This window comes from Thalassophryne amazonica, chromosome 8 (assembly GCF_902500255.1).
Source record: "Thalassophryne amazonica chromosome 8, fThaAma1.1, whole genome shotgun sequence".
NCBI classification, from domain to species: domain Eukaryota; kingdom Metazoa; phylum Chordata; class Actinopteri; order Batrachoidiformes; family Batrachoididae; genus Thalassophryne; species Thalassophryne amazonica.
Genome location: NC_047110.1, coordinates 31,736,587 through 31,759,060, shown reverse-complemented (window position 1 = coordinate 31,759,060; position 22,474 = coordinate 31,736,587). Strand labels below are relative to the sequence as shown.

At 40.3% G+C, this 22,474-nt stretch overlaps 1 protein-coding gene across 1 annotated transcript in view; it reads left to right on the top strand.

Annotated features, from left to right (window-relative positions):
- sv2 (synaptic vesicle glycoprotein 2) overlaps positions 1–14,354 on the top strand; it is a 45,742-nt gene extending 31,388 nt beyond the window's left edge. Inside the window, exons 8-11 of the mRNA XM_034175965.1 lie at positions 200–327; positions 2,395–2,490; positions 9,815–9,974; positions 13,840–14,354. Of these exons, the coding sequence (XP_034031856.1) occupies positions 200–327; positions 2,395–2,490; positions 9,815–9,974; positions 13,840–14,023 (568 nt within the window). The 3' untranslated portion in view covers positions 14,024–14,354. The remainder of the gene's footprint in view (positions 1–199; positions 328–2,394; positions 2,491–9,814; positions 9,975–13,839) is intronic.
- The last annotated feature ends 8,120 nt before the right edge of the window (positions 14,355–22,474 follow it).

The window sequence follows — 22,474 nt, the reverse complement described above, 5'->3', positions numbered from 1 at the left end:
TCATACGAGCTGTTTTGCTGTGATTCACCCTGATTTCTACTTATTCATACTATGTGTGAAAGGGCCCTTACTGTTCTATTTTTAAGTGTACCAGATGTGTTGCTGCTGTTTTTGCTTAATATTTACACTTTATGAATTCTGTAGCCTAATTAAAGTTGTTCATTTGTTTGTTTGTTTGTTTTAATGCCTATATGAGCAGTTACTATGGCCTGTGGATGTGGTTCCCAGAGCTGTTTGACAGAATTGAAAATGATGGCTCCCCTTGTGCCAATGTATCCCTGCCATCTCCACTGCACAACCAAAGCTGCTACCCAGTCAAGACAGCAGGTGTGTCTGTGCCATCACAGCATATTTGTGCTTTCTGTCTTCTGTCCACAGCAGATGGCCACCCAGTAGAGTCTGGCCTGCTTGAGGTTTCTTCCAATAATCAAAAATCACTGAGGGTGTTTTTCTGTACGACTCTTGCCAGTGTGCTTGCTCATGGGGTGGGTCAGGTTTGACCTTACTCGTGTGTAGGTAGTGCTTTGAGGTAAATAATAGTTTAATGTTGTATAAATTACAGACTTCAGAAATTGAGAACCTTATGAACAAGGTGCAGTTTGTAGTCTTTCTCAGAATGCATTTCTAAAGATCCATGAAAATGAGAAGATTCATAGGTTAGGTCTCAGCTTTGTCACTCTACAGAAAATGTGTAACTTTTTCCACTATAGTGTATCCAGAAAGTATTCACAGCACTTCAATTATTCCACATTTGTATGTTAAATTTATTCAAAAATGGAGAAAATTAATTTTTCCTCTCAAAATGCTTCTCACAACACCCCATAAAGATGACATGAAAATGTTTTTTGGAAATTTTTGCGAATTTATTTAAAAAAGAAAAAAAAAACCTTCTCAGCTCTCTCCAGAAATGTTCAATCAGTCTGAGCTCCGGCTGGGCCACTCAAGGACATTCAGAGTTGTCCTGAATCCACTCCTTTGATATCTTGGCTGTGTGCTTAGGGTCATTGTCCTGCTGAAAGATGAACCATCGCCTGAGGTCAAGAGCGCTCTGGAGCAGGTTTCTGCATTCATTTTTCCCTCAATCCTGGCTAGTCTCCCAGTTCCTGCCACTGAAAAACATCCCCACAGCATGATGCTGCCACTACCATGCTTAACTGTAGGAATGGTGCCTGGTTTCCTCCAAACATGATGCCTTACATTCACACCAAAGAGTTGAATCTTTGATGTGAATTTTGTTTCTCATGGTTTGAGAGTCCTTCAGGTGCCCTTTGTCAAACTCCAGGAAGAGTCCTGGTGGAGTGAACATTTTCATTTACGGATGATGGAGGCCACTGTGTTCATTGGGGCCTTCAAAGCACCAGAAATGTTTCTGTATCCTTCCCCAGAAAACAGTGTACTTCAATTAAATTTCCTTGCAGATCATTTGTTTGACTACGTATGTGATGCTTTACAGAACACAGTAAAATTCATTTTGACATGTCTCTCAGTTTCAAAAAGAAAAGTTAGTTTTACATCAGTTGGTGTTAGTCAGGATTGCCTGAGTCTTGATACCTATCTTGGTTTTGTTGGAACACTGTGTTTATTCATTTTAAATTGGCACACATACAACTATACATCAGAATTATTTCTCAGTACTGTGCAAAAAGATTAAGAAACCAAAACGTTAATAACAAGAACAATATGAATAAAAACCTCCCTCCCCAGACACATCACTTCTTTGTGTACACATTTGTCTATATACACAAGCAAATTCTCAAGTTCACTTTATGCAGAAACAAAGGAGGGAAAATATCAGGTTTGCAGTTTAGTCACCATTTTAAAATTCTTCTTCATTAATATTTGCCAAGTTCACATTTTTCACAGATTCTCTAAATAGTCCCAAAATCTCTTCAAACTTTGCCAGTTTCCCTTTCCTAATAAATGTAATCTTTTCTAGAGGAAACACTATGAAAATTTGTTTCTATTTCTATTTTCTAAGTATTTTTATCTATATTGTATTTTTGTCTAGTTTTCTCAAAAGGACATCAAGTTCTCAGAGTTAGACATAAATAAATCTTGCATAGTCTTCAGTCCCTTTGAGGCCTATTGTAGAAAAACAAGGTCTGCACTCCATGGAATAAAGTACTGATTTCCCCAAATTCAACTATACAAAGACAGTTTACAGGGCTTTTTAAACGTATTTGTGCACCTTACGATTTTGATTTTGTTGCTCTCAGTTGAACTATTCCATATGAACTTAGTATTATATTTTTGACAGTTTGTTAAAAGAATTGTGGCTAAAGATTTGAGCAGGTCTGAGCTCAGTTGATTCGGTGTGCACTTCATTTGTGATCCTACACACAGATCACTCCGACTGACTTCATATTATCCTTGTGTTTGTTGTTAACCTGCCAGTGTACATCGAGGGCTTCATCATTGCTTTGTCAAACTTACCAGGAAACATCTTCACCATCCTGGTGATGGACCACACCGGAGGAAAGCTGCTGCTCTGTGAGTCTTTTCTTCGCACAGTCGCACACCTCAGGAAATGAACCTAGAATTCTCAGCCTTTACAGATTAATCTAAAAAAAAAATTAATATTTTGAAAAAGTTTGATATTTTTTGTCAGGTATTTCAGAGCAAAAATTTTGCATATTGTAGTTTCAGACATAGAAAATAAAATGTTGGTCATATTTTAATCTGGATAATTACAGCCTCCTGCTCCAAAAATATATGATGCATAGCTTCAAATAATAAATGATGGAGAAGACTGCTGACTTGACAGTTGTCCAGAAGACACTCACGGACACCGTCCACAGGGAGGTTAAGCCATTAGGTCATTGCTCAAAGCTCTGGCTGTTCAGAGTTCTGGATCAAAGCATACTGATGGAAAGCTGAGGAGAGGGGAAAAGTGTGGTCGGAAAAGATGCACAAGCAACAGGGATGACCGCAGCTTTGAGAAGATCGTCAAGAAAATCCGATTCCAGAACTTGGGGAGCATCACGAGTGGATTGAGGCTGGAATCAGTGGATCAAGAGCCAGCAGATGAGACCAGGAAATGGGCTACATGTGTCGTATTACTGGTGCCCAGTGGTGGGCACAGATAACCAAAAAATTAACTTCGATAACAGATAATCAGATAACTGAAAAGTTATCTTCGATAAAGTTAAAACGATAAACCACTCAAAAATGTATCAGAAGTTACATATAACTGATAAATTCCAGTATTGTCTCCGGTACACTTGCAACTACTAACAAGCTGATTTTGAGTTTTAACACCATAATTGCTTTTTGAAGCATCAAAAGTGACAACAGACCCAAACAATGAGTCAGCACTTCTGTCTCTGAGCGTCCTGCTCCCTGCTGGAAGCTCCAGTTTACTACATGGCTTCCAGCACAGATGCAAGCTGAGAGGAGCCACACAGCTCAACTCTCTACTCAATCACAACGGTGCCGTCAGGCCGAGGTCTTGGAAAATAAAGCAGTGCTGAGTTATGGTTTGGTGTATAAATAAAATGAATACTGATAGAATAACTCCATTAATGTAATTTCTGTCATTTGTGTAAAGTTAAGATATAACATTCATTCATTCATCTTCTACCGCTTAGTCTAATTAAGGGTTGCAGGGGGGCTGGAGCCTATCCCAGCAGTCATAGGGCGTGAGGCGGGGTACACCCAGGACAGGACGCCAGTCTGTGACAGGGCCACAAACAGACAAACAAACACATACACACCCACACGCACACCTGCGAACAATTTAAAGATTCCAATCCACCTAACCCGCATGTCTTTGGATGTGGGAGGAAACCGGAGCACCCGGAGGAAACCCACACAAACACGGGGAGAATATGCAAACTCCACACAGAAAGGCCACGGGAATTGAACCCATGACCTTCTCGCTGTGAGGCAACAGTGCTAACCACTAAGCCACTGTGCCGCCCAAGATATAACATATATCTTTTAATGTTGAATAATGCACTAATTCTGAAGTTTTGTAACAAACACAGACAGATGGTATTCTGGGTAAAATGTGCCTCCGCTGACTCTAATTGGTTGATTCATTCTATGTAAACCAACACGTTAATGTGAGGTGTGTCATGTGTTGGTATTTACAGATAAATGTGCTTTTGTAAAATATGCCATTTTTTATTTGTTAAAAAAAAAGGCATTTTCAAAAAACAAAGGAAAGTTGTAATTGGATAACCGTCTGAACCGGTGTCAAAATAAATACAACACTGCCATGATCTACTGGTGCCAGTGTGAGTTTTGGCCCCTTTTCAGATTTTTCATGTGTGTGAGAATTTTTTTTGGATCGCACCGAGTTTCAGGTTAATCGCGTGTCCTGCATTGTTTAGTATACATGGAGTAACGAGCTGCATTTAACATCTCGCAACCACCTCCCGATCGGCGATTATATGATGAAAATCAAACCTGTTTGATATTCTGGTTGGCCGTCTTGAGGGTATCCCACTGCTAAGGCGCTACAAGCGTCCAACCTCTATCACTGTGCATGTGCAAACACCGCAGACCTGTCTTGTAATGTTTTTTGTTTTTTTTAACTTTGATGTCTCACATCGAGAGTTTTTGTAACTTAAGTTTGGAAAAAAAACAGCTTCTGTTTACATTTTGCTTCTGGAAACACGAGTCCGACTTGTGGTTTTTGAACGTACAGTGTGTGAGAGAACATAAATTGTGCACTCTGAACTTTTACACCGTGCAGTTCTGTCATACAGTTTGAGCGGTAACCGAGTACAGTGATTGAAAATATCAGCCCAACTTCAGTTTGAATACTCCCATGAACACTACTGGCCAGTAGATGGCAGTAGAGACCTTGAAAACGTGCCAAAACAAAATTCCAGATAATCTGTGTTGGCACTTGCTACGTTTAAGATGCGTGGAATTTAATAAATGCAAACCCAATAACGTCTATAAACCCAGAGAATATATTCACGTGAGTTTTAGGCACTAGAGTTTAATGCTGTTGTCCGTGGAGCCTGATCAGAGTGTCTAAATGCATTTCTCCTGTCGTGAACGTACTGAGATTACCTTATCATTCATGATGTACCTGGACACAGCATGTCCACACTAAAACCTTAAAAATTAGCGCCTTACTTTAAAACTAAACATATATCTGATATTTTCACTTTATAAAACAGATGTGACGTTAATTTAAATAACTTGTCCGAAATAAGTTTGGTTAAAATTTGAACCATAAGTTAAAAATGTATGCCTTTGGATGACTTGGGTGATATTGGCCGCATATCAGTATGGGGTTAAAAGAAATGAGGGCTTTTTTTGTGACCAGTTCTCCTTTGCCTGCAGAGGATAGAGCGGTTTCTTCTAGAAGCTCTGTTTGCAGAGGGTAGAACTACACATCTGTTCACCTTTGTTTACTACGTTAACGGTCTAAAAACTTTTGGACAAAAATGTATTGGAAGATGATTAGTGCGATAATGGTTTTCATAGTTATCTGAAAAGATAATCCAATAATGAAAACATTATCTTTGATAATTATTGGTTATCAGATTATCGGAACTCTGCCCACCACTGCTGGTGCCAAGCCACTCCTGAACCAGAGACTGTCAGAAACCTCTTACCTGGGATCAGGAGAAAAGAACTGAACCGTTGCTCAGTATTACAAAGTCTTCCTTTCAGATGAAAGTAACTTTAGCATTTCATTTGGAAGTCAATGTTCCAGGGTCTGGGGGAATAATGTAGAGGCACAGAATCTAAGCTGCTTGTAGTTCAGTGTGAAGTTTCCACAGTCAGTCAGTGATGACTTGATGTCATGTCATCTGCTGGTGTTGGTCCACTGTGTTGTATCACATCCAGTGTCAACCCAGCTGTGTACCAGGAGGTTTTAGAGCACTTTGTTTCCATCTGCTGACGAGCTGGAGATGCTAGTTTCCTTTTCCAGTAGGACGTAGCACCTGTCCGCAGTGCCAAAATTACTACGAACTGGTTTGCTGACTGTGGTGTTACTGCATTTGATTGTCCCCATAGACAACCCCTCATAGATTATTTATGAGGTACTGTCAAGAGGAAGACTAGAGAAACCAGATCCAACAGTCCAGATGACCCAAAGACTGCTATCAAAGCAACCTGGACTTCCAGAACACCTCAGCAGTGCCACAGGCTGATCTCCTCCACTCCACCTCACACTGATGCAGCAATTCATTCAAAATGAGTACTGAGTGAATAAATGAACATGCTTTTTCAGAAGTTATATATTTCTGTATTTTAAATCCTTTTTTAAACTGATCTGTTTGGGTTTTGTTTGCTGTTGGCGGTAATTGCTAAAATTAATAAATGGCTGAAACATCTTACTTTCTATGTATTGAAACTAGAATATGTAAAACATATGTAAAAATTATTGAAGTTTTTCATGATATTCAAATTTTTTTTAGATGCACCTGTATGTTTGATGGTTGTTTGATTTACACTGAAGCTATTTCTCTGGATTATTTGGTTTATTACTGTGTGCTTCACCAACGTGATTAGCAGGGTGTTGTTTTCACTGGCATGTGTGTTTGTTCACATCTGTGGACAGGATAAATCAAAAACGGCTAGACAGTGGAATGATTGTACAGCATACGTCATTAATGACTAAAAAAAAAAACAAGAATTGGTTGCACAGGTTTGAATTTATTTTGGATCTTCTCTAATCCAAACAGGCTCAAATTTAAAAATCAAAATCAATACAGGATCATATATATTAAAGGATTATTGACCGAGCCAGACAGAGGTCTTGACAGTACGTACCGAGCACAGCAAGGTCTGTACCAAAAAAAAAAAAAGTCTGATATACGAGGTCTGTGAGAAAAGTATCCGACCTTTTTATTTTATGCAAAAAATATATGGATTTGATTCATATGTTTTTACATCAGCCAAGCTTGAACCTTCATGCGCATACGAGGACAAGTTTGGACAAGCCCAGCTCTCCACAATTTCTCTTATACTCACTTGACTGGTAAGCACTGAAAGCCGAGATAGGCATGTCCCAACTTGTCCTTTAACACTCCGAAACGGAGGTGTTCGTATGTCTCGCTTCATCAGTGAATCGGTCGTGACGCGCGAAGCCTCCGCACGGCTTTCCATGACAAAATCTCTTGTTAAAAGTGAAATCTGACGGAAAATGGCTGATGTCCAGCTCTTGTGATAACCAGAGAAATTGCACACGACGGTCCCGGCTCCACACAGCGATCCGTTTAGAAATGATGTGGTGGTTTCTGCCTCTCGATGGCGGCTCGGAGCGCGGTGCGCTGTGCGCCATTGTGGGCAGTCCTTAAAGCTGTAGTAACACTCCTTATTCTCTGTGAAGCCCGTAAAATATTTACCGAAAGCCAGATAAATTTTTCGAATGGTTTCCAGCTGCCTGGCTCTAACAGTTTCTGAAAAAATTCTGATGGAAAAAAAACCCAAATCATTCCACCATTTCCTCGCAATGAAACGACGACGAGAGGGGTGGACCAGTGCTCACTCAAAGCCTGCCCATAGGCGAATGACGCAACCGACAGGCGTGGAGAAACTCACACATGCACACGAAGGTTCAAGCTTGGCTGACATAAAAACATATGAATCAAATCCATATATTTTTTGCATAAAATAAAAAGGTCGGATACTTTTCTCACAGACCTCGTACTCATACAACTGCAATTCCAATGAAGTTGGGATGTTGTGTAAAATGTAAATAAAAACAGAATACAATGATTTGCAAATCCTCTTCAACCTGTATTCAATTGAATACACCACAAAGACAAAATATTTAATATTTAACTTAATGTAAACAGCTTGGGACTCTGGTGAGGGCAGTCATATCTCTTCCTCTCTCCTCTATCTGTGCTCCAACCTTCAAAGTCCCTACTTCACCAGTCTGTGAATTTTTCAAAACTATATTAGATTAACCACGGAATTGAACAGCTGGTCTCTGAATGCTATTGGCACCACTTTTTTCTACAAGAAGATCAGGGACGGGGGACCCTGTGTGCCCAGATGGAACTTACCCTGCGGGCTATGTTCTCGACGCCTGGGAGACGTGGCGTGTCGCATGCTTTGTGCCATTCTCTGTGGAGGATGTCGAGGATTTATTCATATTTGGTTTCATAGTAGGAGGGCTGGTACTTATTGGCTTATGTGCTGCCCTGACCTTCCGGAAAATTGGCAAGATGGCTGCCGCCAAAACCATGACCCCTCACTTGTCCCTCAGCTCATGTGCGAAAATATGTGCCAGCGCTGTGAAACAAACGCAGACACCAACGAATTAAACATTCATACCACAGCACTCAAGACAGCGTGACATGTCCCAGCAATTCCCGCACACATTAGCCGTAACAAGTTGAGCCACAATCGCTCACTCGTATTAAGACGGGGCTACTCACCGACAGCGGTAGCCACCAATCGTGCACTCATAGTACGCAGGATTACTCACCCAGAGCTGAAGCCACGTTCAGTCGTAGTAACCAGGGTTACTCACCGAGGGCGGCAGCGTAACACTAAACAGAGGAAACAACTACTTGCTTGCAGCCTCTGGAGGGCGCGTATAAACAGTTCCAACCAAGAAGGTTGGGAGGCTCCAACAAGACAAGGGATCCAATATAATTTCAGCCCTGTGCTCTCAGGCGAGAGATGGAAAAAGGACTGAATTCTTGGTGACGTGCTCTCATATACTGCTGGCTGATGTCACCTAGGTGACGCCCACTAATGTGACACTGTTGTAGAGGCTTTGCATGTGACATCACAGATCATATGCAAGGCGGTGCCATGCACAGCTGAAGGTCAGGTTTAGCCAATCGCAGTACGCTTGGCTGTATAAACAAGCCATCTCAACTAGTCTTTCCTCCATTTTCTTGCCATTTTTTTTCTGCTATTACACCATGGGTAGGGTCAGAAATGGTGAAATAAAAAAATAAATGCTGCGTTAAACATTACTCGTTTCTCTAACAAAAGAGTGAGACTCGGCTCGGTTTATTTTTCTCCACAATCACACAGCAGCGTACACAACATTCAATAAAGTTAATGATGAACATTGTCACTAAATTCTGTTAAAAATATGGAAGTCTGCAATCCTCAATTAAGTTAAGTCCTGACTGTACTTTCACCTGCGGTGATAATGTCGCTCCAGGTTCAGTCAACTGCTGTGTACAAGTGCCCAAAAACAGCAATTTTCTCCTTGTACTGCAGTAATTCAGCATCAGAGAGATGCCTGGTATATTCGCTTACTCCGCTATCACGTTCAGACATGACGCGTTTATCTCAAAGCTTGTTCAAAACTTTGCTATGTGTAAGTTGTTTCTTGGGTAAATAATCCCAGGAACCCTGCGCATGACCAGCAGCATGGGGGTGGGGAGTGGTCGGGTCACATGACTGCAAAGCCTCTAGAAGACTCGACCTGTGCGCATGCGAGCGTGTAATCCACCAGGTGCTAAGCACCGCCCTCTGGCGGTCAGGAGGAATGAAACGGAACACACTTTAAACCAGGTTCTGGGGCGGAGCCTGCCACTGCCCATGCTACTCTCTAACTGGTAAATGTTCTGTGTAGTGGATGGCATTCATTGTCCAAAATTGTCAGCATCCTGTGCAGGGTCCTTCTTTCTGTCACTGGTGTGAGATACTCTACTTCAGTGCCAACAACAGAGCCCGTTTTCCTCACCAGCCTGTCCTGTCTCAGCTTAAGAGGCAACAACAGAGTGCTGAAACATGCAGAGAGGTTTTTTTTTTTTTTTTTTTTACGTAGCGATCACGCTTGTCCACCTCTACTACAGTGAGCTAGTTTTACAGTCAGAGTCCTGATGCTGTCTGATGTGAAATGCCTGCATCTCTTTGTCATTTTCTGCAGCTTGCAGTCTGGTGGTGTCCAGTCTGAGTGTCTTCTTCATTTATTTGGTTCAAACCAAAAACCAAAGTCTGGTGCTGTCTTGCATATTCAGTGGAGTGTCTGTCATCTCCTGGAATGCCCTGGATGTGATGGGAACAGAGCTCTACCCAACCCATCTACGGTAATCAACACAATGCTTAAAAATGTATTAGTCCAGAAAATGTCATTTTAGAAAAAATATGTAAAAACAAACTAATTCAGCATACAATAAAATATAACACAATGCTAAAGAAGAGCATTTATTGACATTGTACATACATACATACATACATACATACTTACAAACAATGAAATTTGTCCTCTGCATTTAACCCATCCTAGTTATAGTTAGACACAATCCAACCACTAGGAGCAGTGGGCAGCCACAGTCCAATGCCCGGGGACCAACTTCAGATGTAGAGACGCTGCCTTGGTCAGGGGTAAAGAAAGGAGCAGACCCTAAATAAGCATGTTTTTGATTGTGGGAGGAAACCGGAGTGCCCGGAGAAAACTCCACACAGACACAAGGAGAACATGCAAACTCCACACAGAATTGCTGGGAAGCACTCCCACAACATTCTTGCTGTGAGGCACTAGTGCTAACCACTAATCCACCATGCCATATGAGCATAGCAATAGGAAACAGAATGTCACGTTTTGACCTCTTAAAATAGGTCAAGTTTAGCCATCTTTGAACTTGTCCAAGGTCTGTGTCACAAGAATGTTCCCTGTGAATTTGAAGACCCTGGCCGTAAAGGGAATGGACTAGAAATGGAGGTGATGGTCTAGTGGTTAAGGTGTTGGGCTTGAGACCAGAAGATCCTCGGTTCAAATCCCAGCCTCACTGGAAAATCACTAAGGGCCCTTGGGCAAGGTCTTTAATCCACTGTTACTCCCGGTGTGTAGTGAGCACCTTGTATGGCAGCACCCTGACATCAGGGTGAATGTGAGGCATAATTGTAAAGCGCTTTGAGCGTCTGATGCAGATAGAAAAGCGCTATATAAATGCAGTCCATTTACTTATGCTGAGCACAGATGGACAGACGCAAAGCCTTCGCAATACCAGATGGCCATAATTGTTCAGGGTACTGTTTTTCTGTTTGTTTGTTTTTTAAATCCTTAAATGTTTGGGTTTATGATTGTCCTGATCAAGACTAAGGGCCCCTTCACACACAACGCGATTGAAGCCGACTCGCGCATGAAGGAGGAATTGCATGCCATTTGTGAAAAATTGGACCTGCCTAAAATGCCTTGTACACGTCACGACAATTATTCGCGCACACCAATGGCTGAAAGACAGAGTGCGCCCTGTGAGAGCCCTTTCGATCCCTCTCGTGGCAGGTGTCAGCCAAATTCCAGGTGACACACACAAACATCTGACACCATTAGCACAGTCAGCAGATAATCACCGTCAAGCTGGATGTGAAATTTGTTTAAGTGCCCTCATGAGTGTGGCATTGCAAAAAGCAACACATGTGGTTCATGTGTCTGACATGGGCCCTAAAGCCCCTTTCACATTGGCGTATTCGTAGAGCTGCTCACTGCAGTGTTGTTTCATTTAAATACGCCAGAAATACGCGTGTACTCAGCCTTTTTCAGTGTTGGTTCATACTTGCAGCTGCATGTGTTCACTTTTTAATGTGTGCACACAGTCGCGTGTACCATGCCGCTATTAAACAAGTTCAGTGCTATTTTCTGCCTCTGTGGAAGTGCGCTCTGTTCTATACTGCATGGTGTCGTGCGGCTCAAAAACAGAGTCATTTAACATTATTTATTTATTTATTTTTGTCTTGGTGGATCACTGTCCAGATGCTGCTGAGTCTGGGTGTGGTAAAGGCTGCCCTGAATGAAACGCTGTGACTCATTAAACTTTTAAACCTCCGCTTGCGCCGAACAGGTCCACTGATTTGATCAGACCTGATCGATCAGGTCATCTGATGATCGCACCGACATGCAGCGAGTGCGCTTTTATTTTAAAGAGTCACAGCTCTGATCAGGTTTGATCAGACCTGATCGATCAGGGCATTTGATGAGCGCACCGACATGCAACAAGTGCACTTTTATTTTAAAGTCACAGTGACAGGTCTGGTCAGACACAGAGAGAGTGAGGGAGAGCGCGTGCATGAGAGAGCGCTTTTATGAAAGTCAGTTTTGTGACACGGTGAGCAGTCCTCATATAATGAGTCCAGTATGATAAAGTGAAGCAACAATCTTGCAGTATTTATAGCTCCAGAAGAACGATGGAGCCCAACGGGAGGTGTGAAATGGCGTACAGTACGGTGTTGCAGCATGGGCAGTCTCACAGTAGCGGGCAGTAGCACGGTGCTGTGTGTACTCGCGTGAAGGCTCCATGCTGTGCTGTACGCCGAAGAAAATTAAACATGTTTAATTTCTTCTGTCACCATCCTAGCCCTCAACATACTGCTGCGTATTGAGAAAAAACTCCACATAAAGTGGGTGGAGAGCTGCTCATTGCAGTGTAGACGATACGCTGCAATGAGCAGCTCTATGAATACGCCAATGTGAAAGGGGCTTAAGATTTAGGCTTCCAATGACTTCCTGGACCCTTGTCATCAGAAGTATGTCTGTATACGATGAAAGTGTTGAACTTGTAGAGACATTCACTTACCTCAACACTAGGTGAGTGTCCATTACCCTCTAAACTCTTCAATTTGAAATAGCAAATTACATTTGCACATGATAGACAGAAAGTGTCACTTTCAGATTATACAGATTAGATTAGATAGAACTTTATTGATCCCTTGGGAAGACTCCCTCAGGGAAATTGAGGACAAACAAAATACACAAAACAGTACATGTGCACAAAATAAGAGAGTTAGATGCTTGCTAAACATTCTAGGAAGACATCGCGAGAGGCCAAAACCCAGCCGTCACATTCCATCAGTTAATGAAAACGTTGTCATTTTATCGTACCTTGTCAACATTCTGAAAATATCACTTTTGCGCAAATCTGCAATGGGAACTAACTATTAACATTCATGTTTCTGGGTCATTAGGGCTTGTGTGGGGGGTGAAGCGCCCTGGAGCTGAAGGTTTTTAGTCATGTTAAAGGTGCACTGACATTTGCACGACTTTGATACACACACACACGTCGTCGTGACAATCCCACCCGCTGTGTTCCCAGCCGTACTTTGTTCCTCTGTGCTGGATGGTGCATATATAAAATAATTATTTTGTAGTGGATTAATCATTTTCTCTGCAAGTTGGCTGCTGAAAATGGCTTTAATCGGTTCCTGAATCACAGAGGAACGCTCCAGCAGCAGCCGTTCGCACGGCATTTATGCGTGAAAGATTTTTTTTTAACACTTCAAAATTCTCTTTGCTCAATTCCACACGCTGGCGCCCCTCTCATGTTCAGTCTGCACCCGTTAGACGAGTTTGCTCTCCTCCGCGACACAGGGTGTACAAGTGTGCGCATCAAAGTCATGCAAGTGTTAGTGGACCTTAATGCTCCACAGAAGCATTTACTGAAAATAAAGTGTTAAGGATCTAAATGACATGGTGAGATGATGAGCTTCCAGGCATGTGAGAAGCAAAAAGGAAAAATACTTAAAAAGGTGGGGAGTCATGGGGGGTGGAGCTCCCACCAAAGCTGAAAGGTTTTATCTATGCTCATGCTGCCCTGAAGCATTTACTCAAAAAAAAAAAAAAAAAAAAAAAAAAAAAAAAAAAGTCTGAAGGACCAAAATTACATGGTGAGATGCTGAAGAGCTTCGATTGTTCATGTCTGCGACATATGCATATTAATTATATAATACTGGTGTTTTTATTTTCCATCTTTTTTTTCCATTTAAAGCAGATTGAAATTGTTACTGTTCGTTTTTGATCAGTGTGATGTTCTGTAGCTACAGACGAATAAAACTCCTCCTCATGTTCCACAAATTTTCTCTCTAATCCTAAAAGAAAGTTGTGGAGAAAATGTCATATTTTTGCACCTCACCGCAGTCATTTTTCTTTTTTGTTCCCCACGTGGTGTTTTCCTGCAGGTCATCTGCACTTGGCTTTTTCACAGGTGTGGGGCGAGTGGCGGCGATCACGGGTAATCTAGTGTTTGGGAAGCTGGTGGACACGAGCTGCGCTGTGCCCATCCTGCTAGTGTCCGTGCTGCTGCTGACTGGAGGACTGGTGTCGGTTGTTCTTCCACAAACCAGACAGACAGCACTGACTTGACGGCATAATCCTGAGCTTTTCAGCTGCACAAAACACATTTTTGTCAAGTCCTTGTGGAGACAAAAGGATGGCTGCCTTTGAGGTTTTGTCTGTGAATGTCTCAGTAGGTTCTTTTTTTTTATTCTACATCTCTTTGTGCCTTTTCTGTTTCTTCTGTGAAAATGTCACAAGAGCGTGTCTCTCCGCCTACACAGAGATTTCATCAGAGTGGAAGGAAAAGCTGCTCAATATTGTAAACTCCCAAGAATTGAAACCCAGACATGTGTCAGAAGCTCGAGGACATCTCTTAAAAAAAAAAAAAAAAAAAAGATGGATTCATCAAATTATTGTTCAGATAACTCTGAAGTTGTTTGAAAAGGTTTTATTTCTTTTTAATAAGCGGAAATGTCCCTGACTGTCATTTATTTTAATAAGTTTCAGACTTTTCTGTGACACCCTGGTCTGCAGTTCTGAGTTGTTGTTTTGGTGTTCAGGGGCTTGATCTGCTGAAAGGTGTATTGCAGAAGAAAATATGACAGAAAAAAATATTAATTCAGCTCTTCTCATCATAGTTCATTTTTGTCTTGTTTCTGGGGTTGTTTGTGTTTTATGAATTTGAGAAGCTTTGACTGGCTGAGAATAGACAGATTAAAATTTCCTTTTAGGCTTTTAAATTAGCACTTACAATAAATACAGTAGTGTTCAGAATAATAGTAGTGCTATGTGACTAAAAGATTAATCCAGGTTTTGAGTATATTTCTTATTGTTACATGGGAAACAATGTGCCAGTAGATTCTCACAAATCCAACAACACCAAGCATTCATGATATGCACACTCTTAAGGCTATGAAATTGGGCTATTAGTGTTAAAAAAAAAAAAAAAAAAAAAAAAAAGTACAAAAGGGGGTGTTCACAATAATGGTAGCATCTGCTGTTGACGCTACAAACTTGAAACTATTATGTTCAACTGCTTTTTTTTATCAATCCCGTGAATCACTAAGCTAGTATTTAATTGTATAACCACAGTTTTTCATGATTTCTTCACATCTGCGAGGCATTAATTTTGTTGGTTTGGAACCAAGATTTTGCTTGTTTACTAGTGTGCTTGGGGTCATTGTCTTGTTGAAACACCCATTTCAAGGGCATGTCCTCTTCAGCATAAGGCACCATGACCTCTTCAAGTATTTTGACATATCCAAACTGATCCATGATACCTGGTATGCGATATATAGGCCTAACACCATAGTAGGAGAAACATGCCCATATCATGATGCTTGTACCACCATGCTTCACTGTGAACTGTGGCTTGAATTCAGAGTTTGGGGGTCGTCTCACAAACTGTCTGCGGCCCTTGAACCCAAAAACAACAATTTTACTCTCATCATTCCACAAAATATTCCTCCATTTCTCTTTAGGCCAGTTGATGTGTTCTTTGGCAAATTGTAGCCTCTTCTGCACATGTCTTTTATTTAACAGAGGGACTTTGTGGGGGATTCTTGCAAATAAATTAGCTTCACACAGGCGCCTTCTGTCACAGTATTTACAGGTAACTCCAGACTGTCTTTGATCATCCTGGAGCTGATCAGTGGGTGAGCCTTTGCCATTCTGGTTATTCTTCTATCCATTTTGATGGTTGTTTTCCATTTTCTTCCACGCGTCTCTTTTTTTTTTTTGTCCATTTTAAAGCATTGGAGATCATTGTAGATGAACAGCCTATAATTTTTTGCACCTGCGTATAAGTTTTCCCCTCTCCAATCAACTTTTTAATCACACTACGCTGTTCTTCTGAACAATGTCTTGAACATCCCATTTTCCTCAAGCTTTCAAAGAGAAAAGCATGTTCAACAGGTGCTGGCTTCATCCTTAAATAGGGGACACCTGATTCACACCTGTTTGTTCCACAAAATTGACGAACTCACTGACTGAATGCCACACTACTATTATTGTGAACACCCCCTTTTCTACTTTTTTTAACTAATAGCCCAATTTCATAGCCTTAAGAGTGTGCATATCATGAATGCTTGGTCTTGTTGGATTTGTGAGAATCTACTGAATCTACTGGTACCTTGTTTCCCATGTAACTATAAGAAATATACTCAAAACATGGATCAATCTTTTTAGTCACATAGCACTACTATTATTCTGAACACTACTGTATGAGCTGTTTCACAACTGTTTTGAAACAGCTCTACACCAGATGTGAAGTGGATTTAACCAGGATAAATTTGACAAACTAGTTTCTAGACTCTGCAGCTTTAGCATTTATACGGTGTGATTATACATTATTTCAACATACTATATTTTGCAACTACTATTTATAGGAAGTCCCTTCAGCTCCTCCCTTGATTTCACTTGGGGTCACCACAGCAAATCCCAGGTGGATCTGCATGTCGATTTGGCACAGGTTTTATTCCAGATGTCCTTCCTAACACAACTCCATATTACATGGAGAATGGGCAAGGGTGGGTTTGAACTAGGACCCTTCTGCACTGGAAACAAGCGTATAACCATCAGTAATGTTTGCTGCAGCCCAAATGTTTCCCTTTTATATATTTGGGGGGTTGCATATAGGATTCACCCACCCATCTGACCAAGGGTCTTTTGTGTGCAACATCTCCTAACCGACTTTATGGAGTTTAATGACGTGTTACACAATGTTAACACTGTATAGTGGAGCGGCATAACAAAACAGTTCATTTTTTGATAAAAGCAAAGAATTTGGCACACATATTCTATATTAACTCATGTTTATTTTCAGATAGCCATCCTGGAGCTGACCCCTAATAAGCTAAAGGGGTCAATAAAGAATTACGCAGGGGTTAAAATGTAAAAATGCTCCAGTCATGTTGAAAACTATACCACATTTGTCTCATCATGAAGATTCCAAAAAGGTGTAGTTTGGACTATCTGTGACTGAATGTTCTGGAGTTATGGGGTAAAAACAGGAAAAATGTGACAGAGCCGTTTCAGTTTGTACAGGGGTCAAAAGTTAAAGTTGCTCCAATTTTGGTAAAAAGTGATGCAAATTATTCGCTGAAATAAAAGGATTAAAAACTGAATAGTTTTGACTGTGTTGAATGTTTGGTTGCCAAAGTAAAGGTCAAACAAGGTCAACGTCCATTGGATTCTATGACATATGACATATCTTACCCTGTAACATAACTAAGCATGACATGATTGGAGCATTTTTAAATTTTGACCCCTGTGTAATTCTTTGACCGCTGTAGCTCATTAGAGGTCACCTCCAGGATGGCCCCATATCTGAAAATAAACACTAGTTAATTTAGAATGTGTGCCAAATTCCATGCTTTTATCACAAAATTAACCATTTTTATGGAAATTTTAGTTAAGCTGCACCACTAATATGAAGGCAAATAATTCTGGTCTGATACCTTCAAGGAGAGATGATTGTTTTTGTTTGTGGATGTTGTAAATGCAATATGTTTGTTACATGCACAGAGGTGTGCTAGTCTCTCTATATGTGACCATGTGATAGACTGACGCATAGACTAGCGTCCTGTCCAGAGTGCTCCCCACCTCTTGCCCTGGGACTGCTGGGATAGACCCTTAATTGGAGTAAGCAGCACAGAAAATGAATGACTGAATGCACCGAGGTTGACCAGTTTATGAATTGAGGTATTTCATCACAAAAAAATTGCCAGTTTATTGAATACACACAAGTACCTCATATGGCAGTGTGTGCATATGTACTGTACATGCACACTCAGATGTGTAGTTTTTGCTTCCATGATCAGCTTTGTGCTGTTTGTTTTTTTTTTTTGGTTTGTTTATTTGTTTTTTTGTCTGTGATAGATTCCTCGTGCCTCCATTTAAAATGGGGTTTTTTGGTCTTTGTAAGATTTGTGTTTTTGTTTTAGGGACTGGTTCCACTTTGGACATGCACCAGGTGGAGCCTGTGTTGGGTTCAGTGGGAAACCAAAGCTGTGAATCCCAGTTCACACTGTACTGCGGCCCGTTTATATCAACCAGTCATGTTTAAGCATTTTTTTTTTTTTTACTTTTTCACTTTTCAGACAGGTTTTCTGTTACTTTTGACAGTATTTGACAATAAAGCTTTTTGTTAATAAAGATTAGTGTTGTTTTAGTCTGTTTCAGTGATCCATCGAACAGTCTTTAACAGAGGCTTCAATTTATTTCATTTATATAGCGCCAAATCACAACAAAGTTGCCTCAAGGTGCATCACACAAGTAAGGTCTAACCCTACCAAACCCCAGAGCAAGCACACAGGTGACAGTGGTAAGAAAAAACTCCCTCTGAGAAAGAGACCTCAAGCAGACCAGACTCAAAGGGGTGATCCAATGCATTGGTCATGCTACAGACAGAAATTACAAAACAATTCACAAAACGAATATACAGGAAATGTTGCCAGTTCACAGGACAGGAGGGATTCAGGAACAGATACCACACCCATCTCTGGATGGAACCGCACCACAAACAGAGAGAAAAGGAAAAAAAGCAGTATCAAGCATCAGAAAGACAACAAATACAGTGCAATTTGTCAGCATTAAGCAACAAGAAAAAAATACTATGGTGATCGCCAGCCACTAGCCCTAAGCTTCGCTAAAAGACCCATAATTTAGATTGAGTTCCACGGCACGCTCCGTTTCCTAATAAAATTCATTTAAAAGAGCTCTGTGACCCGCAGACTTTTTTATTCACCCTAGGGACACAAAAGTAGTCCTGCACACCGAGAACGCAATGCCCGGGTCGGTACGTAGGGTTTAATTAGGTCAGCTAAGTATGGAGGTGCCATTCCATGAAAATGTGTGTTTATACGCCTAAATGATCGTAAGTCAATACACTCATCCAGCAGCAGCATCTCATGGCAGCAAATTCAGCCCTGGGTCAGGCAAAAGTAGTCCGGTGAGCTATCCCACAATGCCAAAATAGCAGAGATGTCACTCCAAGGAGAGGAGCACGCTGAGCAGGGTGGGACTGAAAGCCAGTGAAGAGATTCCAAAATGGGTGTAATGTGGGTTCACTGTTTCACACTATTCTTTAATTACACTAATGATGATTTTCTTTTATTTACAGGTTTCACTCCACAAGACACCAAAGGAATCATTTAGATTTTTATTTGTATAATAAACTGGTGATGTGACAAAACACACTAGATATTTGGAGACAGAAATCTGGTTTCATTTATCATGGGCACATAAACTGTAATTTGGTGATTAGTTTTACCTAATGTATTTTTAAATATCTTTTCAAATTAAAAGCAGTATTTCCAGCTTGTTACTTTTTTAAATCAGAGCCGTGCTGCAGTGATCATCTATTTACTACTAAGGGCTGAAATTTAAAACAACCAGTAAATAAGCAAAGAAAATAAGTGGTGTTAAAGATGAGAAGTATGAGGGTCCATTTTCAAAAAATACATAAGGAACAGAGTTACAGTGTTTGTGTGACCTCTGACCTGAAATGTACACAATAAAATATAAAACGGTTTCATTGACACATCAAGGCAACAGTCAAACTGAGAAGCTTGTGATAAATTTGCAATGGAAATGAAGGAAACTCATGTTTGGTTTATGAACTGGACTAAAATTCAGAACATTACTGAGTGAATAAGTAACCAGAGATCAACATCTGTTTCTACACAAATTACATCCAGCTGACATTTAAACATGACTGTTTTTGAAGGAAATGTGACGATTTTAATCTTTAAAAACAAACAAAAAAAAAAACCTCAGTATCCAAACCCAGGTGACACTGGTCATTTGTTCACCAATAAATCTGTATTTTGCTCCTCTAAGCTTTTTATATGTCCTGTTTGCTCAAGTTAGTTTATTTCTTTTCTTTTCAAGATGACCGACTCCACTAAGCACACTGTTCTACTGTTGATAGATTTCTTATTGACAGAATTAACAGAACTTCATCAGATCTGCAACACTACAAATCAGCTCTGGATGTTTCAAATACTGACTGGCCAGTGAAATAAGACAGAAATATCTCAGCAGCCAGTTTTCCAATTCCAATTTCCCTGAAAGCAACATACAAAATGTTAATGATAATGATCTGTACTATAATTCATTTATTACTTGTTTTCAACTCAAATATATTGTGATATAAGGCAAAAACATCCAAACAATAAATATGATTCAAACTGTAGTGTACATAAAAACCCCAGAATCACAAAACAGTAATGTCTCATCAGGGGCAATACATTGTTTTCTTTCACATTTATTTATTTATTTTTATATAAGGTCTAAATAGAGCCTTGTCATTTGATTGGTGGTTTGTATGTCACGTGATATGGATTCATACCATTTGCCATTGTGTTCCATTTAGCATGCAATTTTGGTTTTATACAGTTTGTGCTGTTGGATGCCGTGACCACAGTGCGCACGCACACTAGCGGTGACAGAGCATAGCTTAAAAACAAATATGGTGGGGTTTGTTTTTGCACAGCATCAGGTATGAACGACATTGTCAGAATTGTTGTGCAAGTTGACCAAGAACAATTTTGGATTGGACTTTTTGGAACCTCGTGATGCCAAGGGACCGGTAACGCACACCAAAATGTAAGTCCCTTTTCTTTTGTTTAGAAATTAATAAAATATCAAATGACAAGGATCTATTTTAGGTGCTATAGAAAACAAATAATGTTTTTCATTCATACAATGGAAAAAATATTAAATGACAAGAATCTATTTCAGATGTTATATAAAACATCTCATTATTTATATATTATTTATTTTTTCATGTGATCACGATGGTTCTCCTTTCAATTAAAATGTGTAAAAACTGACATGTGCCATATCCACACTGTTTTACACACACACACGACAGCTGAACTGCATCATTTGTCACAATGTGCACAATAAGACCATAACTCTCCACTAGATGAACTGAATACAGTATGTGCTTTGACAGCTGGTAGATGCTAAAGTTTCAGAATTTGACATAAAATTCCTTTTTAAGAGTTGTTGTTACTGATGATTAAAAGTGCCAAATCAGACTGATCCACAAACAGGACGTCTTTGTAGCTTCATGCTACATTCACACAGATGACGTGCAGCTTCAGGCATTGTTCACTGAGATGATTTTTTCATATCTGTATCATCAGCATAGTAAAATCTCTTGTAGCTCACGAGCAACAACTTTTATCTGGATAACCTTTATTTGAATAAAACCTTGTCATGGTCTGTGCTGTTACGCATCCTTCACGTCTGCAGCTGGAGAGTTTATGTGTGTGTATTGACTCAGAAAGTTACAACTTACTGTGAAACTTGCAGAAAGTGCAGCATCTGGACTCGTACCTTCAATTCCAGGGAGGGTCCAGAAAAAGTTGTGGCTCCAGGAAGTGTGACTTTTAATTACTGTTTATATCAGTGGGAAAACATGTAGCTAATGAAGAACTACCTTGAGGTAGGTCATAGTACTGTTACTGTGAAGTCGAGACTGAATTAAAGACAGCTGTTGGGTCAGGGCAGAGGTATACACTCTAATTTACATAATTTAATTAAGATTTTGTGTTAAATAGTGGTGTGTAGATACTATCTGTATTTTTTTTTTTTTATTAGACACTATTCTGCTTTTTTATGTCTAAATCTTCCTGTAACATCAACAGAAATGTCTGATGCTGATGTGTTAAACATTCTGAGTAACTTTCACGCTGAAATACACAGTCAGCTGAGCTCCGTCATTTTTTGCATGTGACAGCAGTACTTTTTGCTTCTGTATTCCACCAAGGTGTAGTTAAAAGGAAACAATTTTTCAAATGTTCGCAAATGTGTCGTCATTTCAGCACAACAGTCTCCCCAACAGTCACAGCCCCGTGAGATACTACTCTAAGGTACTGACCTTTAAGGGATTTTTCTCAAAAGAAGGCAGCACGTCTCAGGGACGTGGGAAACTTGAGGCTAAACTTGAGCTGTTTTCTTATATGAAAATCCTTCTCTGCTACACTCCATAATGAAGGTGTGAACAGATACACCAACCCCAGTCTCTCTGATCACAGTCAAAGAAGCTGATAACTCCTTCAGCGTTGTCATGGGTGTCTTGGTGGCTTCCCTCACTGTAGTCTCCTTCTTGTGTTGTCAGTTTTGGAGAAATGCCTCCTCCTGACAAGTGTCCATACTGTTTGTATTTCTTAATGATTCATGTAAATGAAGTTCAAGACATATTCAGTGACTTAAAAATTTCATGTAACCATCTCCTGACCCCATCCAAAGAAAACCAGCTGTAAAACTGCTGCTTTATATTTAATAAATAAATAAATCACTATATTTAGTTTATCCAACTTCTTCTAGCCCTGAAAATGGAAGGCTGGCTGTCTGTAATTCCTAAATAGCTAATGGAATATTTTGTGAAATAAAACCTGAACGTCTAGACTACACACACACACATACTGAATGTTTCCTTTCAGATCTATCGTGGTGGTACACAGACGCAAAAATTCACCGTCTCACAAATGACACTGCTGACTACATGATTGCAGCTCCTTCTCA